Source organism: Homalodisca vitripennis, unplaced genomic scaffold (genome assembly GCF_021130785.1).
Source record: "Homalodisca vitripennis isolate AUS2020 unplaced genomic scaffold, UT_GWSS_2.1 ScUCBcl_5145;HRSCAF=11740, whole genome shotgun sequence".
Lineage (NCBI taxonomy): Eukaryota > Metazoa > Arthropoda > Insecta > Hemiptera > Cicadellidae > Homalodisca > Homalodisca vitripennis.
Genome location: NW_025781260.1, coordinates 5,321 through 23,934, shown reverse-complemented (window position 1 = coordinate 23,934; position 18,614 = coordinate 5,321). Strand labels below are relative to the sequence as shown.

Genomic DNA, 18,614 nt, shown 5'->3' with positions numbered 1-18,614 from the left:
TTGCTGCTGAAGCTAAGTACCATAATGATTGCTTTGTATAATTTTTTAAGCCGACCACTGGAGGCTAAGTCGGCCGTCCTCAAGATGAAGCATTGTATCTCACCATGGGGGAAATATTTTCATATATTGAAAGAGGTGATGACTGCCAGTTTACGTTAGAAAAATTAGAAAATATATGTAAAAACGTAAGTGCTGATAATAGAAAAATTAAATTACGATTGAAGTTAAATTATGGTAATAGAGTCATTATTACTCAGGAATTAGGACAATTAACATTGTATGTTTTCTTGTTAATTATCATGATATTATCAATCAAGCTTGGAGTGAAAAAAACATGAAGTCAAAGAAGAGCAATTGAAGGTCCTATCAACTGCGCCAGCAATTATTCGGGAAGATAATCAATCGGTTCAATCATATACAGTTTTTACATGCTATGACTGGCTGTTATACAATATCAGTAATGTTTCGAAGGGGTAAAACAAGAATTTTTTAATAGTTTGAAAAAGAAAATTTTATTACATGTGTACAAGCTTTCAAAGATATCAACTCCCTTTCTTCTGTCTTTATATGGAGCTCCAAAATTTACTTCCATAGACAATTTACGTTACTTATCTTTTGCAAAACAAACACGTAATAAAAACGTGTGCAATTATCCAGCCTTCCTCCAATCGCGGCTTCCGCTCACCAACAGTTTTATCATGTATATTACTAGGTTCAGGTGTGTGGCTTGGTAATCAACTAGACCCAGAACAATGGGGTTGGAAGCATATCCCACACGCTTCTTCCACCTGAACCAGAAAACCTCCTTAATTCTGTTTTTTGGAACTGCAAAAAGGGGTGCAACTTAAGATGCGGCCGCAAAAAAAGTAAGCTTATTTTGTTCACTAGCGTGCACCACTTGTCAAGGCCAATCGTGTTCAAATGTTGAATCTCCAACAGAAGAAGGTTTTTACATGAATGACGAAACAACTGATGTATTGCTGTTAGTAGAATTTATGTCTACTCAAGAAGATGAGGAAGAAGAAGAAAATAGAGAGAGAAGAGAAGATGAAGGGGAAGAAGAGGAAATACATAATGACGATGAAGATGAATAAAATATGGTACAATCAAATATAACGGGGCTTGTCACTCGAGCTGTACCTGATCGACAATGACCACACTGACAAGAGTGCAACGACTAAAAAGAAGAATAACCAAACATTCATTAAATTTTACTGGAATAGACTGTGAAATAGGCCTACTGGGGAAACCACATTAAAACAATCGCGCTAGGTACACTAACTCATAGGTGGCGTGGAAACGTGTTCATATTATAGACAATACAGTGTAAGAAAATTTTGTAATTGTTGTTTCTCAAAAATGGTTAGTGTTACGAAAAAAAGTATAAGGAGCATTTTTGTAGATAATTGCACGATCTACAATTTTTGTCTGTCATATTTTTTCATAAACCTAAACGTTTGGCTGAAAAGTTCAAAAAACCTATTTTTGTGAAATTTGACATTGAATAAAAATGTTTGCAGACATGGGATCGATGGGGACTTTTCACAATTTCATAAAAATGGTATCCCTAACATCTATGCAAATTTTCAGCTTTCTGGGAATTTTTGCAAGGGTCAATGTCTAAATTGACCGGACTATAACTAAAAGTTGTATGTAGAAAATGTATGTTGATATTACATGTCGAGGGATTGGTTGAGAGTAGTAATATATTTATTGATAGTTCCACGTCAAATTTTAGATTCTACCATAGCAACATGAAGCAAGTTCTTTGAGAAATGTATGATGAGGCTACAAATAGATTTATAAATCTGTAATAATAAATATCTATTTATAATTTATGTACTGGAACTAGAACAAAAGTAAGTGGCTGATTAATTCTCCTGCATAATGTAGCCAACAATAATAACAGAAAATTTTCTTGCTCATTCTCACCTTTTAAAAGGAAACATAATTCAATTTAACTATTGCATAAATTTAATATAATCCAAATAATAATAGAGTTTTATTAATCTGAGATTCACTTCAAATTTAATAATTTAACGATTAGACATGTTTAATATTTGTGGAAAAAGATTATTTGTAGGAAATTGTAATATAATATAATTACAGTTGTAGCAGAAAGAATGTCATCATCGTCAGGTTTTGTGTCAATGCGGAGTTCGAGCCAGAGCTACAAGAGCAGCTGTGTGGAGTCTAAGACCCAAAGTGTGACTGTGACCACCACTGTGCAGCAGAAGAGCTCAGAGAGCTACAGCAGCTCTGTGACTGTGATACCTCCCGCTCTGCCAGTGAAGCAGAGATCTCGGAGGGAGCGTCACCCCTCACAGTATGACAATGTCCCACCTCCAGATAACACCAGCCCCACTCGCCCTCCTCCCTTGCCCCTTAAAAAGAAGCACAGTAAGTTCACTACAATTGGATTATATAGTTTTCAAACATTTTTTATACATCGGAATGTCATTATTGAGCAGAGCTTGTGCCTAGCAATGAATCACTTTTTCATGTACTTTTCAGTGTTTCATGCCAATGTTTTTGCTGATACTAACACAGTATTGTTTGCTTTGAGTTGAGACATATTGTTCAGAAACAATAGATTATCAAATTCGTATTTTTCAGGCTTCAAACTTTTGTGAGACTGCACGGATGTAGTTCTTGTTCCCACAGCCTAGATACAGATCAGTCATGCCTAATTACAGTATATCGCTATCTAGCACCTCTTAGCTATCAACTAATTGGAGATTAGTCTTCTTAGTAAACTGCACAACCTTATATAAATTCAACTTGGCTTATCACATGATCTCATTAAAACTATAAACAGTGTCCTTAAACTCCCAATAATAAATAATATTAATTTTGCTAGGAATATCACATCAATTACAGGATTACTTAGCATGCAAACTTTGGTGTATGTACGTTCCATATATGTATAAATCAAATTATTAAAATCCATTGTTAAAATACATTTTTTTATAAAGTGGGATGTATATAATAGTTTAGAAGATTTTCAGTTTCTTCATCAGCATAGAATATTTTTTAAACACGTTGCACAGAAATAGAACTCTGTTGTTAACCCTTATAGTCCTGTTGGGTGAGCTGGCATATCCTGATGTAAACAATCAGAAACATCAGTATATATTTAATACTCTTCGAGGACCCCCAATCTACGTAAACCCCCTACTACTGTATTGTGCTACTGTATTAGGACTTTAAATAAATAAGTTCGTTACAAGTACTCAAATATGTTTACTAACGTATGATAAAAACAAAACATTTTTAATTATTTTCAACAATAATTAGTATTAAGTATAAGTTTTTTCTTAATATCTCTTGATAAACATATACAATTTTAACTCATCACTATCAATGGGAGATACGCATTTTTTTCTTCAATTTTAGAATATCTGAAGTTTTGGGAAGTGTTGTCAAAATATTCAACCTCAAGGCTGGTTCAACGTCCTTCAGTTGATTTCTCTTGATTCTTTGTATGTTACAAGATGTTTGAAGGCTTTGTTTGCTGTATTTGTGAATTCTATCCGGGCAAGAAACCAAAAAATGACACAAATCATTTTCTTCTTTGAAGATTATTTTCCAAGCCTTATTGCAAGACAAATCTACCAGGTGATGTTGTACATTTTCAGAGAGGTCAGTAAGATTGGCAACATCCTGTTGTTTGAAAAGGTGTCTTATCTAGTCATTGTTAGCATCTGGTGCAGGAAAGTATTTCCTGAATATATTTGCTGTCATATTCAACAATCGTGTCTTAAACATGATTGTCGAAGGTAGGCTTTCTTCAGATTTGATTAAAAACTGTTGTAACAAAGGCAATTATGTGTAAGAATTTGATTCAACTCAATATGCCCACAGCTTTAGTTTTTCAATCATTGCTTTGATTTTATCTTCTACTATGAATATGTTAATATCAGGTCCTTGCAGCTTCAACTGTTAAAACATTCAAATATGTAAATAAATCAGGCAAGTACTCAGTTTTGCAAAGCCACGAAAGGTTATGGAATTTTTCTCTTAAAATTAAATTTTCTTGTTTTTGATCAAAAAGAAATAACTTCATCAGCTACTTCAAAAAATGAGTAAGAACATTTTCTCAAGAAATCAAACGAACCTCTATGTGTAAAAAACACATGTTCATACTCACTTCCCATTTCCTGACATAGATGGGAAAAATGTGAGAGTTCAAGGATTATGACAATGTTGTTGACAATTTTGACGAGTTCTCCAAATACAGTTTTAAGCTCAGTTGAATGCAAGCGCTTCTCTATATATTGTACAGTATGTCCACTTGATATTTGGCACATTACGCCGTCCTTCGATCTAGTTTTGTGACCCGCTATCGCTCAGCTCCATCAGTAGGTAAAGCTACACATTTGTTCCAATCTAGTTCATGTTTTAAATTAAGCTTCAAAGACATCATTTGCATTTTTATGTATTACCTCTTGACAAACTAACCGATCTTCAATGATGTACCTTTTGTGTTCATAACGGGCAAAAGCTAGCAAGTGAGATTTATTAGTTGTCAGTACTCTCGTTTAGTTGTAATGCAAACATTTCCATAGATTTCAAAACATGAAACTAATTGGGAGTGCACATTCTCAGACATCATCAACTCTTGCCTTTAATGAGCCATTTGATATTGAAATCAGACTTATTTTTTTGACCGCAGTCTCATCCTACATTATGTTCACATACTTTTAGCAGCAGTCATGATCAGCTCTTCTCCTACAGTATAAGGCTTTCCTGACTTAGCAATCAACAGAGAACAGCATATGATGCCCACTGTTGCCTTTTCATTTGTAGTACTTGTTACAATTTTGTCAATTTTATTTTTAGACTTTCTCATTTCATTGCTTTTATTTAAAAAATGTATAATGATTTACCTGAACACTCTTGAGTGTTTTGTTTCTAAATGCCTACACAACTAGGTTTTATTGCTTCATTGAATAGTAGGTTGTAACACAAAACACTTTGTGGTTTTTGTTCAATGCCTCTACTTGCTTGCACAAAGCCCAGGTTTAAATAATCGTCAAAATACCTGCTATTTTTTCTTTATTGGTACTGGCATTAGATTTAGAACATGATGGCTTATCAAGATTAGGAGGGGCAGGTGCAGGGACCTGTCTGCCGTCTCTATTAGTGTCAATCGGCACTTCACTTGTACGTACAGTACCCGTCTTTAACCAACAATCCATAGGGCATTTAGCTGATTACTACTGACATACACTTAATGGTGTTTTATAAATGTAATCATTATTATGTATTAAAAGGCAAACAAAGGTACTGCACTGTAAGCACTTGACATGGTGGTACAATGTTTTGGTCACATCCTGTGTGACTCATTCCTTCCTCTCCCCATCAATCTGTTTCTGTAAACGCTACAGTAGAACCTCAAGGACACAGCTGCAGCCTACTCCTGCCAACCTGCTAGCTCTAAATTGTGATTGACCAATACAACTATGGGTTTTTTCCCGTTTAGTGTAGTTATCTAGTTGCCAACTCATTCATGATGTGGCGAAATGTTACTCTTCTGAGTAGAAAGTGTTTTATATTATAAATGTCTATTAACAGCAGTCTACATATTTTCCCACATTTTGTAGGTTAGTTTCACAGACCCCCAGGGGTCCACACTTTGAGAAACTCTGCTCTATGGAATATTTGACTTGTTTCAGATTCAGCATTGTTCATGAAAAGTTTGGAATTTTCGTAGTGTATTCTGATTTTTTCTGTCTTTATTGTTACTCTATAAATGATTCAATATTTTGAAGCTTTCACCAGCTTGTTTGTAATCTTATACTATGTTTTTACATCAAAAAGACGCCTGCTAAAGTGAAAACTGTTAGTTAGATATAAACAGCTAATTATTTGCTATAGAGTAATGCTTAAAACATTGTTTCTCGTTTGGTATTACAGTTTAAGTTTAGTGGTTTGTAATTCATTTTTATTGAAACATGAATTGTTAGGTTTGTAATAAATATTTCTAGACACTATTTCTATACATTCACTATGGATGACAAAATTACCGGCAACAGAAAATGCGGGAATTTTTGTTAAACTTTGAAACATTAGTGTTACACATTTTGTAACTATAAAGTCAAAATCAAAAACTCTTTATTCATAAATTGTACATACATACCATGAATAGTGTTTATAATACTACAAACTAACATGTCAAATCAATCAAACTTTAAATTTTTAGAAAAGCTCACCTTAGCAAAAAATATTTTAATAGCATTTTGAGCTTGGTAAAATTCCTCAATTGAGTATAGAGATAGGTTAATTTAATTAACACATTCACTGCGGATGACAAAACTACCGGCAACAGAAAATGTGGGAATTTTTTTGTTTTTTACTTTCCCAAAACGGAGTCAGGATTTAACCCCCGAAAGGGTTGTCCAAGGTATTCCGGAAACTTCGTTGGCCGGAACGGGTGACATCATGTCCGTGCCGAGTCTGCTCGTCATCCGCACCGGGTGCCGGTCCCCTTGTTGTATGTGCTCACAGCGCACTAGGTTTCGACAAAAACACTCGCGAAGCATGCTCGTCACCCGCAGTGAATGTGTTAAAAGTGTTTTGGTGGAAAAATTTCAAATATTTCAAATTAGTGATGATAACAAAGAAATGTGTATTTAGTTATCTTATGACAAATACAATTGATCAGTTATTTATTATCTGATATCATTAATTTTCATGCCAATTTATTGATTATAAAATTGCAAAATTTTGTGTTTTGTTTTTTTAAATATATGATTTTGTTAATATTAAGCTTTCAAAAAAGTGGTAACTTTGAATTGATACAAAGTAGAAACTTAATAATCCATACATAAATACAGTATATGTGTTGTGTACCAAGTTTTAAGTTGATCCTGCAATAGCTTAAGAAGCTGTGTTATATTGTGTAGGAAACAAAATACAGGTAGATAGATGGAAAACTATGGGGGTGTAGGACCTATGTCCACTGGAGTTTTAAGTCGATCCTGCAATAGCTTAAGAAGCTGTGTTATATTGTGTAGGAAACAAATACAGGTAGATAGATGGAAAACTATGGGGGTTTAGGACCTATGTCCACTGGAATATTTTGGCTTTTTTTATGAGTACAACCCCATCCTAAAGTAAATGGTACACGTTTTTCAAGCAGGTCTTTGTTAAAATAAGCGTTTACTGGTCCCGTGTGAAATTGACAGTGGCAAAGAACAGACATGTTATTTCAATAAAAGAGTGTTATAATTATAATACAAAAAAAATCTGTTTTGAGGGAAAATATTTGTACTGGGAGGGATTTTACTGCTGGGGAACCCACAGGACTCAATAGATCAGTAATATCAGAAAAATGTGAATTTTTCAAGACTACAAGCTTAGTATTTTGTGTTTGTTCAGAAAGGTGTAGTTCATATGACATTAAAATTACATATTTATACTAATCATGTGTATGTATAAAAATGTACAAACATAATATTTTTTTTCATTTCTAAGGTAATATTCACAAAGCCTTTATATACATAATCATATTATAATGTATTCAAGGGAATAAATCTACAGTTTGTGAACGATTTTGATTTTAAATCAATAAAACAAATGTTTAAAATTTATTCAGTATACCTGTATTTTTAGTATGGACAATATACTTGTATATACAGTATTAAGTATAGAACTACTCAGAGTTGAGCTGTTGGATGAAGTTCTACACACTGTTAAGCTAATGATTAACCAGCTAAAAGAAATCTGAAATGTACAATTATAACAACACAAGAAAGTAAACAGGTGTTGATGTCAGTCACAGCTGTATGACTGGGCCAGCTGTCTACAGCATAACTGTTCCCTTACACGTTCGCTGCGGCAAGAGGCCTCCATTATGTACCCGGTATGTGGCAAAATTTGAACTGTGATTTTCGTTCATTTGGGCTTATTTAAAATCACCATATTAGATGGTATTACGTGCTTACGCGTAAGTAATGGGCAGGTCTGTCCGGGCAGTGGCCCGCACTTTTGGCATAGGCATTTTTTTTTAAATAGATAAAAATCTTAATAACTTACCAATTTTGATCAGTAATATCCAAAAGGACCAGAAATGCCCCAAATGACCTTGATTTTCACTGGATCTGTCTCCAAGCAACGGAACTGTCCGAACAGTGGTCCCGCACATAGCGTATAATAGCGTGGCACAACGCTGTTGCGTGGTTACTCAACACAAAAAACACAGAGATGTATTGTTTAAATAAATGTAATTTGAAAAATAACACATATTCTTTACAAAGGATAATGTAAAGATAAATGTTTGTTACAAACAAAAACTATTTACACTATTTACAGTTCCCTGTTACCAGTTTACAGGCTTCAGTGGAAGATGTAAAAGCATTTTTCTGGCTTGCAAATAAGAAGTGTACATATTGTGGAGCTGGTGAGCATTTGTAATGATTATTTGAAGAAAATGTGCAAATATTTTCTTATACCAGCGAAGAGTTCTTTGCTCTGATGGGTAGTAGGCCATCATTTGGTCTGACCTAATTTATTAAGTAATTTATTCACTCGTAAACAAAGCCTAGATTTTAATGCGCACTGTTTATTCAACAAAGAGATAACCAAATGAACGAGTAATTAGGAACAACATTTAATTATTGTCCGCTAGATAGCAGCTATTAACAAGCCAAAAGTCGTACGTTTCGTTGACACTGTCCGGGCAGTTAAACCACATTTGCAGGCGGAACTGAGTTAAGACAAAGTAAGTATACTTCGTATAGAACAATTTTGAAATGTTTCAGAGACCTACCACAAGATTGAAGCATGTAATAGGCTAAATAGCCGAGCATTGCATGGTTGGTTGCGCAACTGTCTGGACAGTAGCCTGCAGCGAACGTGTTAAATGCATATAGAAAACTAAAAATAATGTAAAAACTTAGAATAACATGGTGTTAATGAAAAAATTAGACTCTTCCTCCACTTGAACAATAACTTACTGTGCCGTATATCTGGCATCTGCCATCTGCCATCCAGGAGTTAATGTTGTGGTATCTTTGAACATTAACTTAGTTTATTGAAAAGATCTGAGAGTGTTTGATAGGAAATTTGTAAAAATTGTAATGTTTGATGGTGTAGTGTTTTATTCATCTTGAATTTATGCATCCTAAGAATGCTAAGACCAGTCTGAAAAAATAGTGCATAATTTTCTAAATTTAAACTATTTTTTAATGTCTTAGGTAAGAAACTGTAAATTCTTCATGGACTAAGATTATTGATTTGTTTTAAACAATAGTTTTCTTCCAGCACATACCTAGAGTTGTGCTTCTTTCATTTACTATGTATTATTATAGTAGTTTGTTAACTGACAGTGAATTAAATTTTGAAAGTATGTTTTTGTTGTCTTTGAAATTAAATTTCTTGAAGTGTCAAAATATATAAATAGAACAAAATTTGTCTCTGTTAATGCATAGATGTTAACCAAAGAAATGAAATATAGATGTGCAATTACATAGTAATCAGCTGACTCTAATGTGTCTATGATGTTAATTATAGTGTTTCAGTCAGTGGCTTATTCGGGTAAGACTTACTTTTTTAACTGTTAAGTAAATGCTTCATTTCACAATTACAATTTAGTTTCTGGTTTACCTCATTGCTTTTGCATTCTTGTGTTGCTAATTCATTTATAGTACAGTCACTATATTCACCCTTTTAATTTTAAATGTGTTTAATTTTAGTTCAAGAAAATATAATTACTGATTTATTGTAACATTAACGGCATGGTACAGTTATATTAATGACAATTTTCTCAATATTAAACATGTATTGACTGTTAATAAGGAAGTGAACAGGATATATTTGAAAACATGCAACTAATATCCATGACATTCTAGGAATCAAAATAAAACTTTTCTACTATATGCAGATCGTTTCACAAATGCACTTCTTAGTAGCTAGTGATCTTCAGTATGGAAAAATAAATATCTTTATATAAATAAATGCAACACTGTGTAAAATGGTATTAAAGTAATTGGGGTTTCGTAAGGAAATCATCTCTAAAAATGGGACGATATTTATATAATTAACTAATTTTCAAATTGGATTCAGAAAATAAAATCATCATGTGCTAAAATACTTTAATATCATGAGCAGGAATCTGAGTAATAAACATCTATATATATATATATATATATATATATATATATATATATATATAGAAATATTAATGTATGTAAAAATCAGAATTCTAAAGTATTTTAACAGAGTTCTGATTATAAAAATACTATTCAAACATGTTTGAGTGTTTACGATGTGAGCCATCCCTTAACTCCTTTAGGAACACATTTAAAATTTACACGCTATAAAAGTGTATGTTGTTACTTTCTACCATACTCTTTTTCTTAATCTTATAGATAAACATACACAATCGTCGAACTCATTCTTTTCTCTGTAGTAGTTATATGCAAAAAGTCTACATATAAAATCGCTCTCAAGATATCTTGCGGATAGTTATGCTACATAAACGCTCAATCTAATCCTATAGAAGTATGTGCACCGTGCATGCACCATCATTGAGTTTTGTCCTGTCCGTATACAAATAAACCTAAGCAACAGAGTATTGAAGGAACTGACAAAATGTAATGAAAGGCTTACTAACCAATCAAATAAAGTAACCTCATTATAGTTGGTATTGGTAACCTCACATGTGTAAATATCAAATCACTAGAATCAGTTTGAATGAAGGATTCTTGGAACAATAGGAAAATTTGAAAATTCAGTGTGACTAATAAGAACATAGTTTCGAATATAACTATTTTGTGAGAAGATTTTCAAAATTCAATATTTCATCATCATGTTTACATAGTTTTACAAATAAAAAGAATTTAGTAACATATAATACAAGGGTTTGGAAGTAGGTTTAATGAGTATAAGATTTTCAGATACATTTACAGTTTAATCTTTTTATAAATACAGATGAGATTAACATTGAATTTTCAATAGACCTGTCCTGATTATTTATCAGCTTTTTGATCTTTGTTTATGCAAAATGTTTCTCAAACATGTAAGTGTGTGTTGTATTTGTAACTCTTAGCAATCATACATTTTAATTTGTGATTATATGTCTAGATTCAATCAATTGCTTGGCAAAAGCAGATTTATCTGTTCGTCTATGTTTATGTGTGCAAAATTATCCTTAAATCGAGTTCGGCTAATCTACATTTTACCACAGTTGTTGCATTCAATTTTTAAGTTTCTGATTTATTTGTATGAACATTTTTGTTTTTGGGGTTTCGTAATATTTGTGATAATTTGTTGTTTGTTTTGTAAGTGATAGATTTGTTTATACGTTTTTAAATTTGACCTGTAACTGATTTGAAATATTCCTTTAATTTGTTCAAATGAATTTTTGTTTGTTGTCTTTTAGTGGTAGTAATGTTGTTCTATTTTTTCTTGCTTTTCGTTTTATTGATTTGTAAATTATGCTGTCAATAAGTTGTGTGGTGTAACTCTAAAAATGACAACACCTTTTTTTATTTATTACTTACAACAAACACAATAACTTATTGCAAATATTAGGAAACGTTGAAGACAAAAATCTATAAGTCAGTTTATTCTTGGAAGTCTTGTTTTAACAGACAGAAATTGAACTTTTATAGCTCTTCCAGTGATAGGCTGAGCATTAGCAATAACAAATGTAATAACTTGTATTCAGCAACATCAACACAAAAAAAAGAAAATTTTCCACAACATTGAGTTTAAGGTATTTAAAATTATATAAAAAATTTTTTTTTTCTTTACTCTTAAAAAATCCTGTAAAAAGTTTGCTTTTGAATTTTGGTTTAATATTATAAAGAAGAAAAAATCAGAGTGTCAGTAAACTTCCACTCGGCTTTATTTCATAATTTTGTGATCTGCTTTATTTTACTGTTGTATCTTTTTCATCATTTATGTGAAAAGCAGTTGATTTCTATCTACTCTTAAAAGGCTTAAAATGATCATATATTATGTTGGTAACTAACTTTTGGAAATGTAACTTAACCCATTGGAGACTGAGATTTTAACGCTATTGTGACAACCCAGGACTGAGTTTTTTTTTTGTTTAAAAAACGTTTAATAGTTTTTTTCAGTTATGGTGGTATAACTTACCTGTAAAAAGTTTTTGTTGTGGAATTCATGTGTGGTATATATTTACAAATAATTACAAATACATTTTTACTTTTTTTAGTATTTATTTACTGTATGAAAAATTTCAAAACAGTTCTCCAAATGTAAAGGAACTTTACATTTTTTACATTGGTAAATTGTTTCTGATCGCCTTCCGTGATCATAACACACTTTACATCTTTTGGATGGTCTAGCTTTGTTTGTTGGAGGAATTTTTTCAATGAAATGTCCCCATTGTTTACATTGTAGCCTCATTGGTTGGTCTAGTGAAGGCCTCCCTCCTGTAGGCCTATCAGGAAGCTGAACTGTTGATAGTAACTGGTCAACAATGTTTAGCCTAAATTCTGAAAGATGAATTTTCTTTTTAGTGACCAAGTTGTGTACAATACTAGCATTACATAATGCAATATCAAAAAGGTAAAAAAATATTTTTTTTGTACCCTTTGGCACTCCTACGCATTACTGGAAAGGAGGAAAGTTTTTGGTCCTGCTTTGTCTACCCCACACATATACTTGTTGTAATCTACAACAACATTTGGTTTGAGGCTTACTACTGGATTTTGTTTTCTACTTTCTCGCTGAGAAGTTACTTCTTGGAAATCTGGTCTCTCGTCGGGTATGTTGAAAGCATTGTCACATCCTTCCTATCTTTCCATTTCAGACACAACATGTTATTACTTGAGCGAAATGTTATTTCTCCTTTCTTCAGTTTTTCTTTTTTTATTTCCTTGGGAACATTTTTTTCTATTGGCTCTCAATGTACCAATGCAATAAGTATCTCTGTTTAGGAGCTCCAAAAAAAGGTTTGGCGATGAATACCAATTGTCCATAAACATAAGTCGACCTTCACCAACTAAGTCTTCTGTCATTGTCAAAACAACTTGTTCACTAACTAGCATTGTAGTGTCATTGGTAATTTCCTTCCCAGTGTATATCTTGAAATTGTAGCAGTACCCTGTTTACAGAATCACATACCTTATAAATCTTAATTCCAAACCTAGCCCTTTTTGAAGGGTTGAATTGGATGTAGGCTAACCTTCCTCGGAAGGACATCAAACTTTCGTCAATACAACAAAACTTTCCAGGTTTGAATACCCTTTTGAATGATGACAAAAGTAATTCAACAACTGGTCGGATTTTCCTTAGTTTGTCAGTTTGCAGAAGTGAGGATGAAAAGTGTAAGTATCTAGAAATAGATTTGAATCTGTCGCGTGACATAACCTCACTATAGATAGGACAATGAATTATTTGTCTGCGAGACCAATAGTCAGTTACTTTTTGTTTTGGGTTTTGTGACATCAAAACAACAAGGCTAAAGTAAGCCTTCATTTCATCCTTGGTTACATCAGTCCAATTATTATTAGGCCTAACATCACCTCCACCAAGAATTTTCTCCCTAGCATACTTGTTAGTTTCACTTACAACTTTATCCCAGAACTCATTGGTTAGAAATTGATTCAATACATCTAGCTCTGTACAATCAGCATTCAATTGCCTGGAAACAATTGGATTTATACCTGAATTTCCAGTAAAGTTGATTTGCCTTACTGTGTTTGTGTCATTTGTCCAGGTCCAAGTTTGGAGGTTAGGCCTATTGTCATTGTCGTCATCGTCATCACTACTATCACTTCGCCCGTCATTGTCACTGATTTCATCATTATCGTCATTGATATTCACAGTTTCGCCATCTAAATCACCACTATCACTATCACTTTCATTCAGTACATTATCCACATACGCAGATAACTCCGACGAACGGAGAAACACTTCATCGCGAGACGCCATGTTGCTCGACTGATCGCTGTTCTATTGCAAACAGTTACGGTATTCAGGTTTATGTTCGGTTTTTGCATTCAGTTTCTTGTATTCGGATGTTAGATACCGAATAATACGATTCAACTATCGATCGCTTGTTGGTGAACGGAATAACCATACAAATAACCGAGAATTATATCGATTGAACAAATCCCAAAATTCATGACGGACACTGTCCGTCATCCGTCTTTACGCGCTGTATACATGATGACGGGCAATATACGTCATCCGTCGCCAATGGGTTAACCAACACATCCAGAATGTGAAATTAAATTAATTTATTTTCTTAAAGTTTTGTCATCATATTCAATTATTGACACAGTCTAGCTTGAAGCTGGATCCCCTGGGCAACTGGACCACAGGATAGCAGAAGGTTAATATCAGGTATTAGGTTCACACTTCTAATTTGAAAAGACTGGTGGTATTTGCTCATAAGTTTAGCTGTTGTTAAATACTTACTCGTTCAAAATTGTGGAAGACTTAAGTTACAAAGATGTGCATTTTTGGAACAATGTTATGGAACAAAAAGTCTTATTTTGTCTTTTAAACCACACTCTCGCATGCATTCAGATACGATCGATGTGTAACTCATCGGTGTGTAATATTCTTGGTTAATGCATGTTGGATGTTGTAAATGGTGTAAGCAGAATAAATGGCAACAATTTTATAAATCTAGAAATTATGAAGACAAGTATCAGTTAAATATCAATGAAGTTGTAAATGTAGCATTTCTAATATCCTTTAAACCACAAAAATATGATTTCTTAACAAGAATCATCCTTTAAAAATCATGTCTTTCATTTGTGACCCAATACTAAAGATATTTCATTTGTGATTTGAATTACCTTTATTTTGTTTTTGAGTATCATTTAAAAATAATATTCTCAATGAAAATTCTACCATTTTATTGATGATTTCTGAACACAGTATCATCATGTAGTTAATAGCTAAACATACTTTAAATTCAAGTAAATCATTGTAACTAGATCAAGAATCAAGAATCAAGAATCAAGAATCAAGAAGTTTATTAGCCATTGGTCACAACAATATGAAATAGGCATCGTCAAAATATACAGCACTGATATTTACAACAACAAAATTAGTTATTACAATATTGTACTATAATTATACTAATTTTATGACCAAGTAACAGTTTATACGTTATAGCCAATACAGTATAGAAAAATCAGAAATCCACAAATCAAACTAATCAAAAAATGATATTTATGTCAGAATCTAAAAATTCTTTTAAAGAGTAGAATGGATTGCATATGAGCCAGTTACTTATCTTTAGTTTAAAAATATTGAAAGGAGTCATTGTAGCAGATGCAGGCAGCTTATTATAAAAAGTTATGCAATTGAATTTAAAAGAGTTGCCGGTTTTGACTAGCCTGTGCTGAGGGAGATCTAATTTGTTTTTACCCTGGTATTGTGTTGATGAAAATCTTGTCTGGTATTGAAATCTGTAATATGTAATTTTGTATAGACTAGTATATGAAAAATGTAAAGGTTAATAACTGTCATAAATTTGAGATTGATAAAAAGTGGTTTGCAATGTTCTAGAGAGCTGCTTCTACTGATGGTTCTAACTACTTTTTTTTGAATGAGAAGAATATCATTCACAGCATTGGAGTGACCCCACAAAACAATGCCATAGGAAATGTGTGATTGAAAAAAGGCAAAATATGCCACTCTCAAATATTCACAGCTAACAAAATCCCTCAGTTTCCACATTAGATACAAGACTCTAGATATTTTTCTACATACATGGTCAATGTGTGATTTCCAATTAAGCTTGCTGTCAAGATGAAAACCCAACAATTTTACAGATTGATCTTCATAATTTTCAGATAAGCTGAGATAAGCTGAGATCCTACCAATGAGTTAAAATATCAGTAATTTAACTTATTAGGATTTAAACATTTAAAACTTAATAAAAGATTAAAACAATAGATAAGACAATATGTACATTCTATAAAACATAGTCAGAATGCCTCGGTATTCATAATCAGTTGAGGGTACATCACTCGGGCTTTCTAAAGATGCATTATGACTTTCTTCTTCCCACTGATATATGGTTAAATAACCTTGGGTTAAGGACACATTGTATGTAATTATATTGTACAGTGCACAATTATTTATTCATATAAAGATCTATATTTTGAATTTTGTTTTCATACTATGATAATGTAGGAAATTAACCTTATCTTATATTATATGAAACTGAGCTGAGTCTAAAGTAGTAGGACTAAAATGTGGATATGAACCTTAAAATTATAATCATTTGACTCTATAAGGTGTCTGGTGTCTGTCTGGTACTTTATAATTATTGTGCACCATATCCAGTTTGAAAGCAATGAAAATTACATTCAATAGAAAAATATAGAAAAAAGTCAAAAGCTACCTAACAAACATATTTAACTATTAAACATACTATAGCTAAATAATTTATACAATTAATAGAAAATTCAAGATAATGTTAAAAAAATTAAAATTTTACAAATAAAATTTAATAACAGAATGGATATAAATTTGGTGGTTTTCATTCAGAAATTTAAGTGACAAACCAAACATAATTGTTATAATTGTTGCAGTAATGGCGTACATGGAGATGTTTGGCAACTGCTCACAGCCCAATACTAGTGAGTACCTGCGTCACTCTGTACACACATACAGCTTACTGCAGGCAGAGTGGCAACAGCATGAGCTCACCCTCAGTTCTACACAGTCCTGCTCGTTTCACTCACCACTTCACACCCAGGTCAGTATATATACACAGAGATGCCTGGCAACTGCTCACAGCCCAGGACCAGTGAGCACCTGTGTCATTCTGTACACACATACAGCTTACTGCAGGCAGAGTGGCAACAGTGTGAGCTCACCCTCAGTTCTACACAGTCCTGCTCGTTCACTCACCACTTCACACCCAGGTCAGTATATATACACAGAGATGCCTGGCAACTGCTCACAGCCCAGTACCAGTGAGTACCTGTGTCATTCTGTACACACATACAGCTTACTGCAGGCAGAGAGTGGCAACAGTGTGAGCTCACTCTCAGTTCTACACAGTCCTGCTCGTTCACTCACCACTTCACACCCAGGTCAGTATATATACACAGAGATGCCTGGCAACTGCTCACAGCCCAGTACCAGTGAGTACCTGTGTCATTCTGTACACACATACAGCTTACTGCAGGCAGAGTGGCAACAGTGTGAGCTCACCCTCAGTTCTACACAGTCCTGCTCGTTCACTCACCATTTCACACCCAGGTCAGTATATATACACAGAGATGCCTGGCAACTGCTCACAGCCTAGTACCAGTGAGTACCACTCTGTTCTGTACTGGAGAAACATCAGTGGGGTTCCAGTTCTGCCTACCTCTAGTTCTCTAAATCAAGCACTTTGTATATTCATCTTGGAAACATCACACAAGATAGATTTCCTAATATGGCGTTTGTTTTCTTAATCTGTGTTTGTTTTAAAACTAAAATCATATCAAGGATTCAAATATGAGGATACTCATTCGGAAAGTAAGGTTTGTTTTGCTGTATGTATTCGAGTGGTAAGTGAACAATGCAATACACATGCGTGCTAACTACCTGCATGCCTTACGTACAAAGTGACGCCATTTACAGTAAAATCATTGTAGAATGCTTTTTACTATGCAAAGTTAAGATGTTCAAAACAATTAATGAACCCGCTGACTGCGAAATACAATCAGTTATCCTGTTTTTAACAGCAAGGAACATTCCAGTAGTGGACAGATAGTCATAGACAGATAAAGTACAGTGTACATTCCTTATGTGATGACATCAAAATGCGGAACTGGGTGAGAGCTTTTTAACGTGGATGAGGAATTGTCTATGTCATAAGTCATAAACTTTTATTGTCTGTAAGCAATACACATCATGCAATAGACAACGTCAATGGCCATCAACATATAGATTGATGAGATACAAGACAGTACAGTATTTTGATTAAAAATTAAAACATTTACAAAAAGTTATAAAGATTTTAAAATTCACAAAGTTAACAAGGATAAAATCTACAAATGTACAGATCTAAGGCTAAATTATTCATTTAAATCATAAAAAGGATTTAAGCTTAACCAATTGTAACATTTTTACTTAAATAGTTTGAAATCTAAGAGTTTACTTTCGTTGTGCAACTTGTTAAATATTTTCAGACTTACAATATAAAAGCTATTTTTACATTTACTTAACCTACTGTATGGCACATCTAACTGGAGTTGATTTCTGGTATTGTGATGATGCACATCAGATCTATGTACAAACTAAACCTAAATATACATAAATATACAAGTATGTATATTTGGTAACCTACTACGATCTGGCTGGCCATCAGTGATCACAGAAGATTTGTTCAATATCATTGATGAAATGATTTGTGAAGATTGACTATTTACCTAATCATCATTAGTATTAGAATTTCTGACCGTAAATAATATAACAAAACACAAAATTTTTTTGAAATTTTGAAATATCATAAATTGTGCTTATGTTTGGTTCACAGACTGCTTACTGAGAAATACAAAATGAGAAGAAATGATTCCGTTCTTGATTTTTTGGTCCGATATCATGAGGAAGGTGATGCAGTTTTAGAGAAACATCGTCACTGGTGATGAGACATGGGGTTTTCTCACATAACTCCA

At 33.1% G+C, this 18,614-nt stretch overlaps 1 protein-coding gene across 1 annotated transcript in view; it reads left to right on the top strand.

Annotated features, from left to right (window-relative positions):
* The window catches only part of LOC124373247, a gene marked incomplete at its 3' end in the record, with an annotated part of 28,489 nt that extends 11,278 nt beyond the window's left edge, over nt 1-17,211 (top strand). Inside the window, exons 3-5 of the mRNA XM_046831631.1 lie at nt 2,110-2,400; nt 9,517-9,540; nt 16,536-17,211. Of these exons, the coding sequence (XP_046687587.1) occupies nt 2,110-2,400; nt 9,517-9,540; nt 16,536-17,211 (991 nt within the window). The remainder of the gene's footprint in view (nt 1-2,109; nt 2,401-9,516; nt 9,541-16,535) is intronic.
* Nucleotides 17,212-18,614: the final 1,403 nt, after the last annotated feature.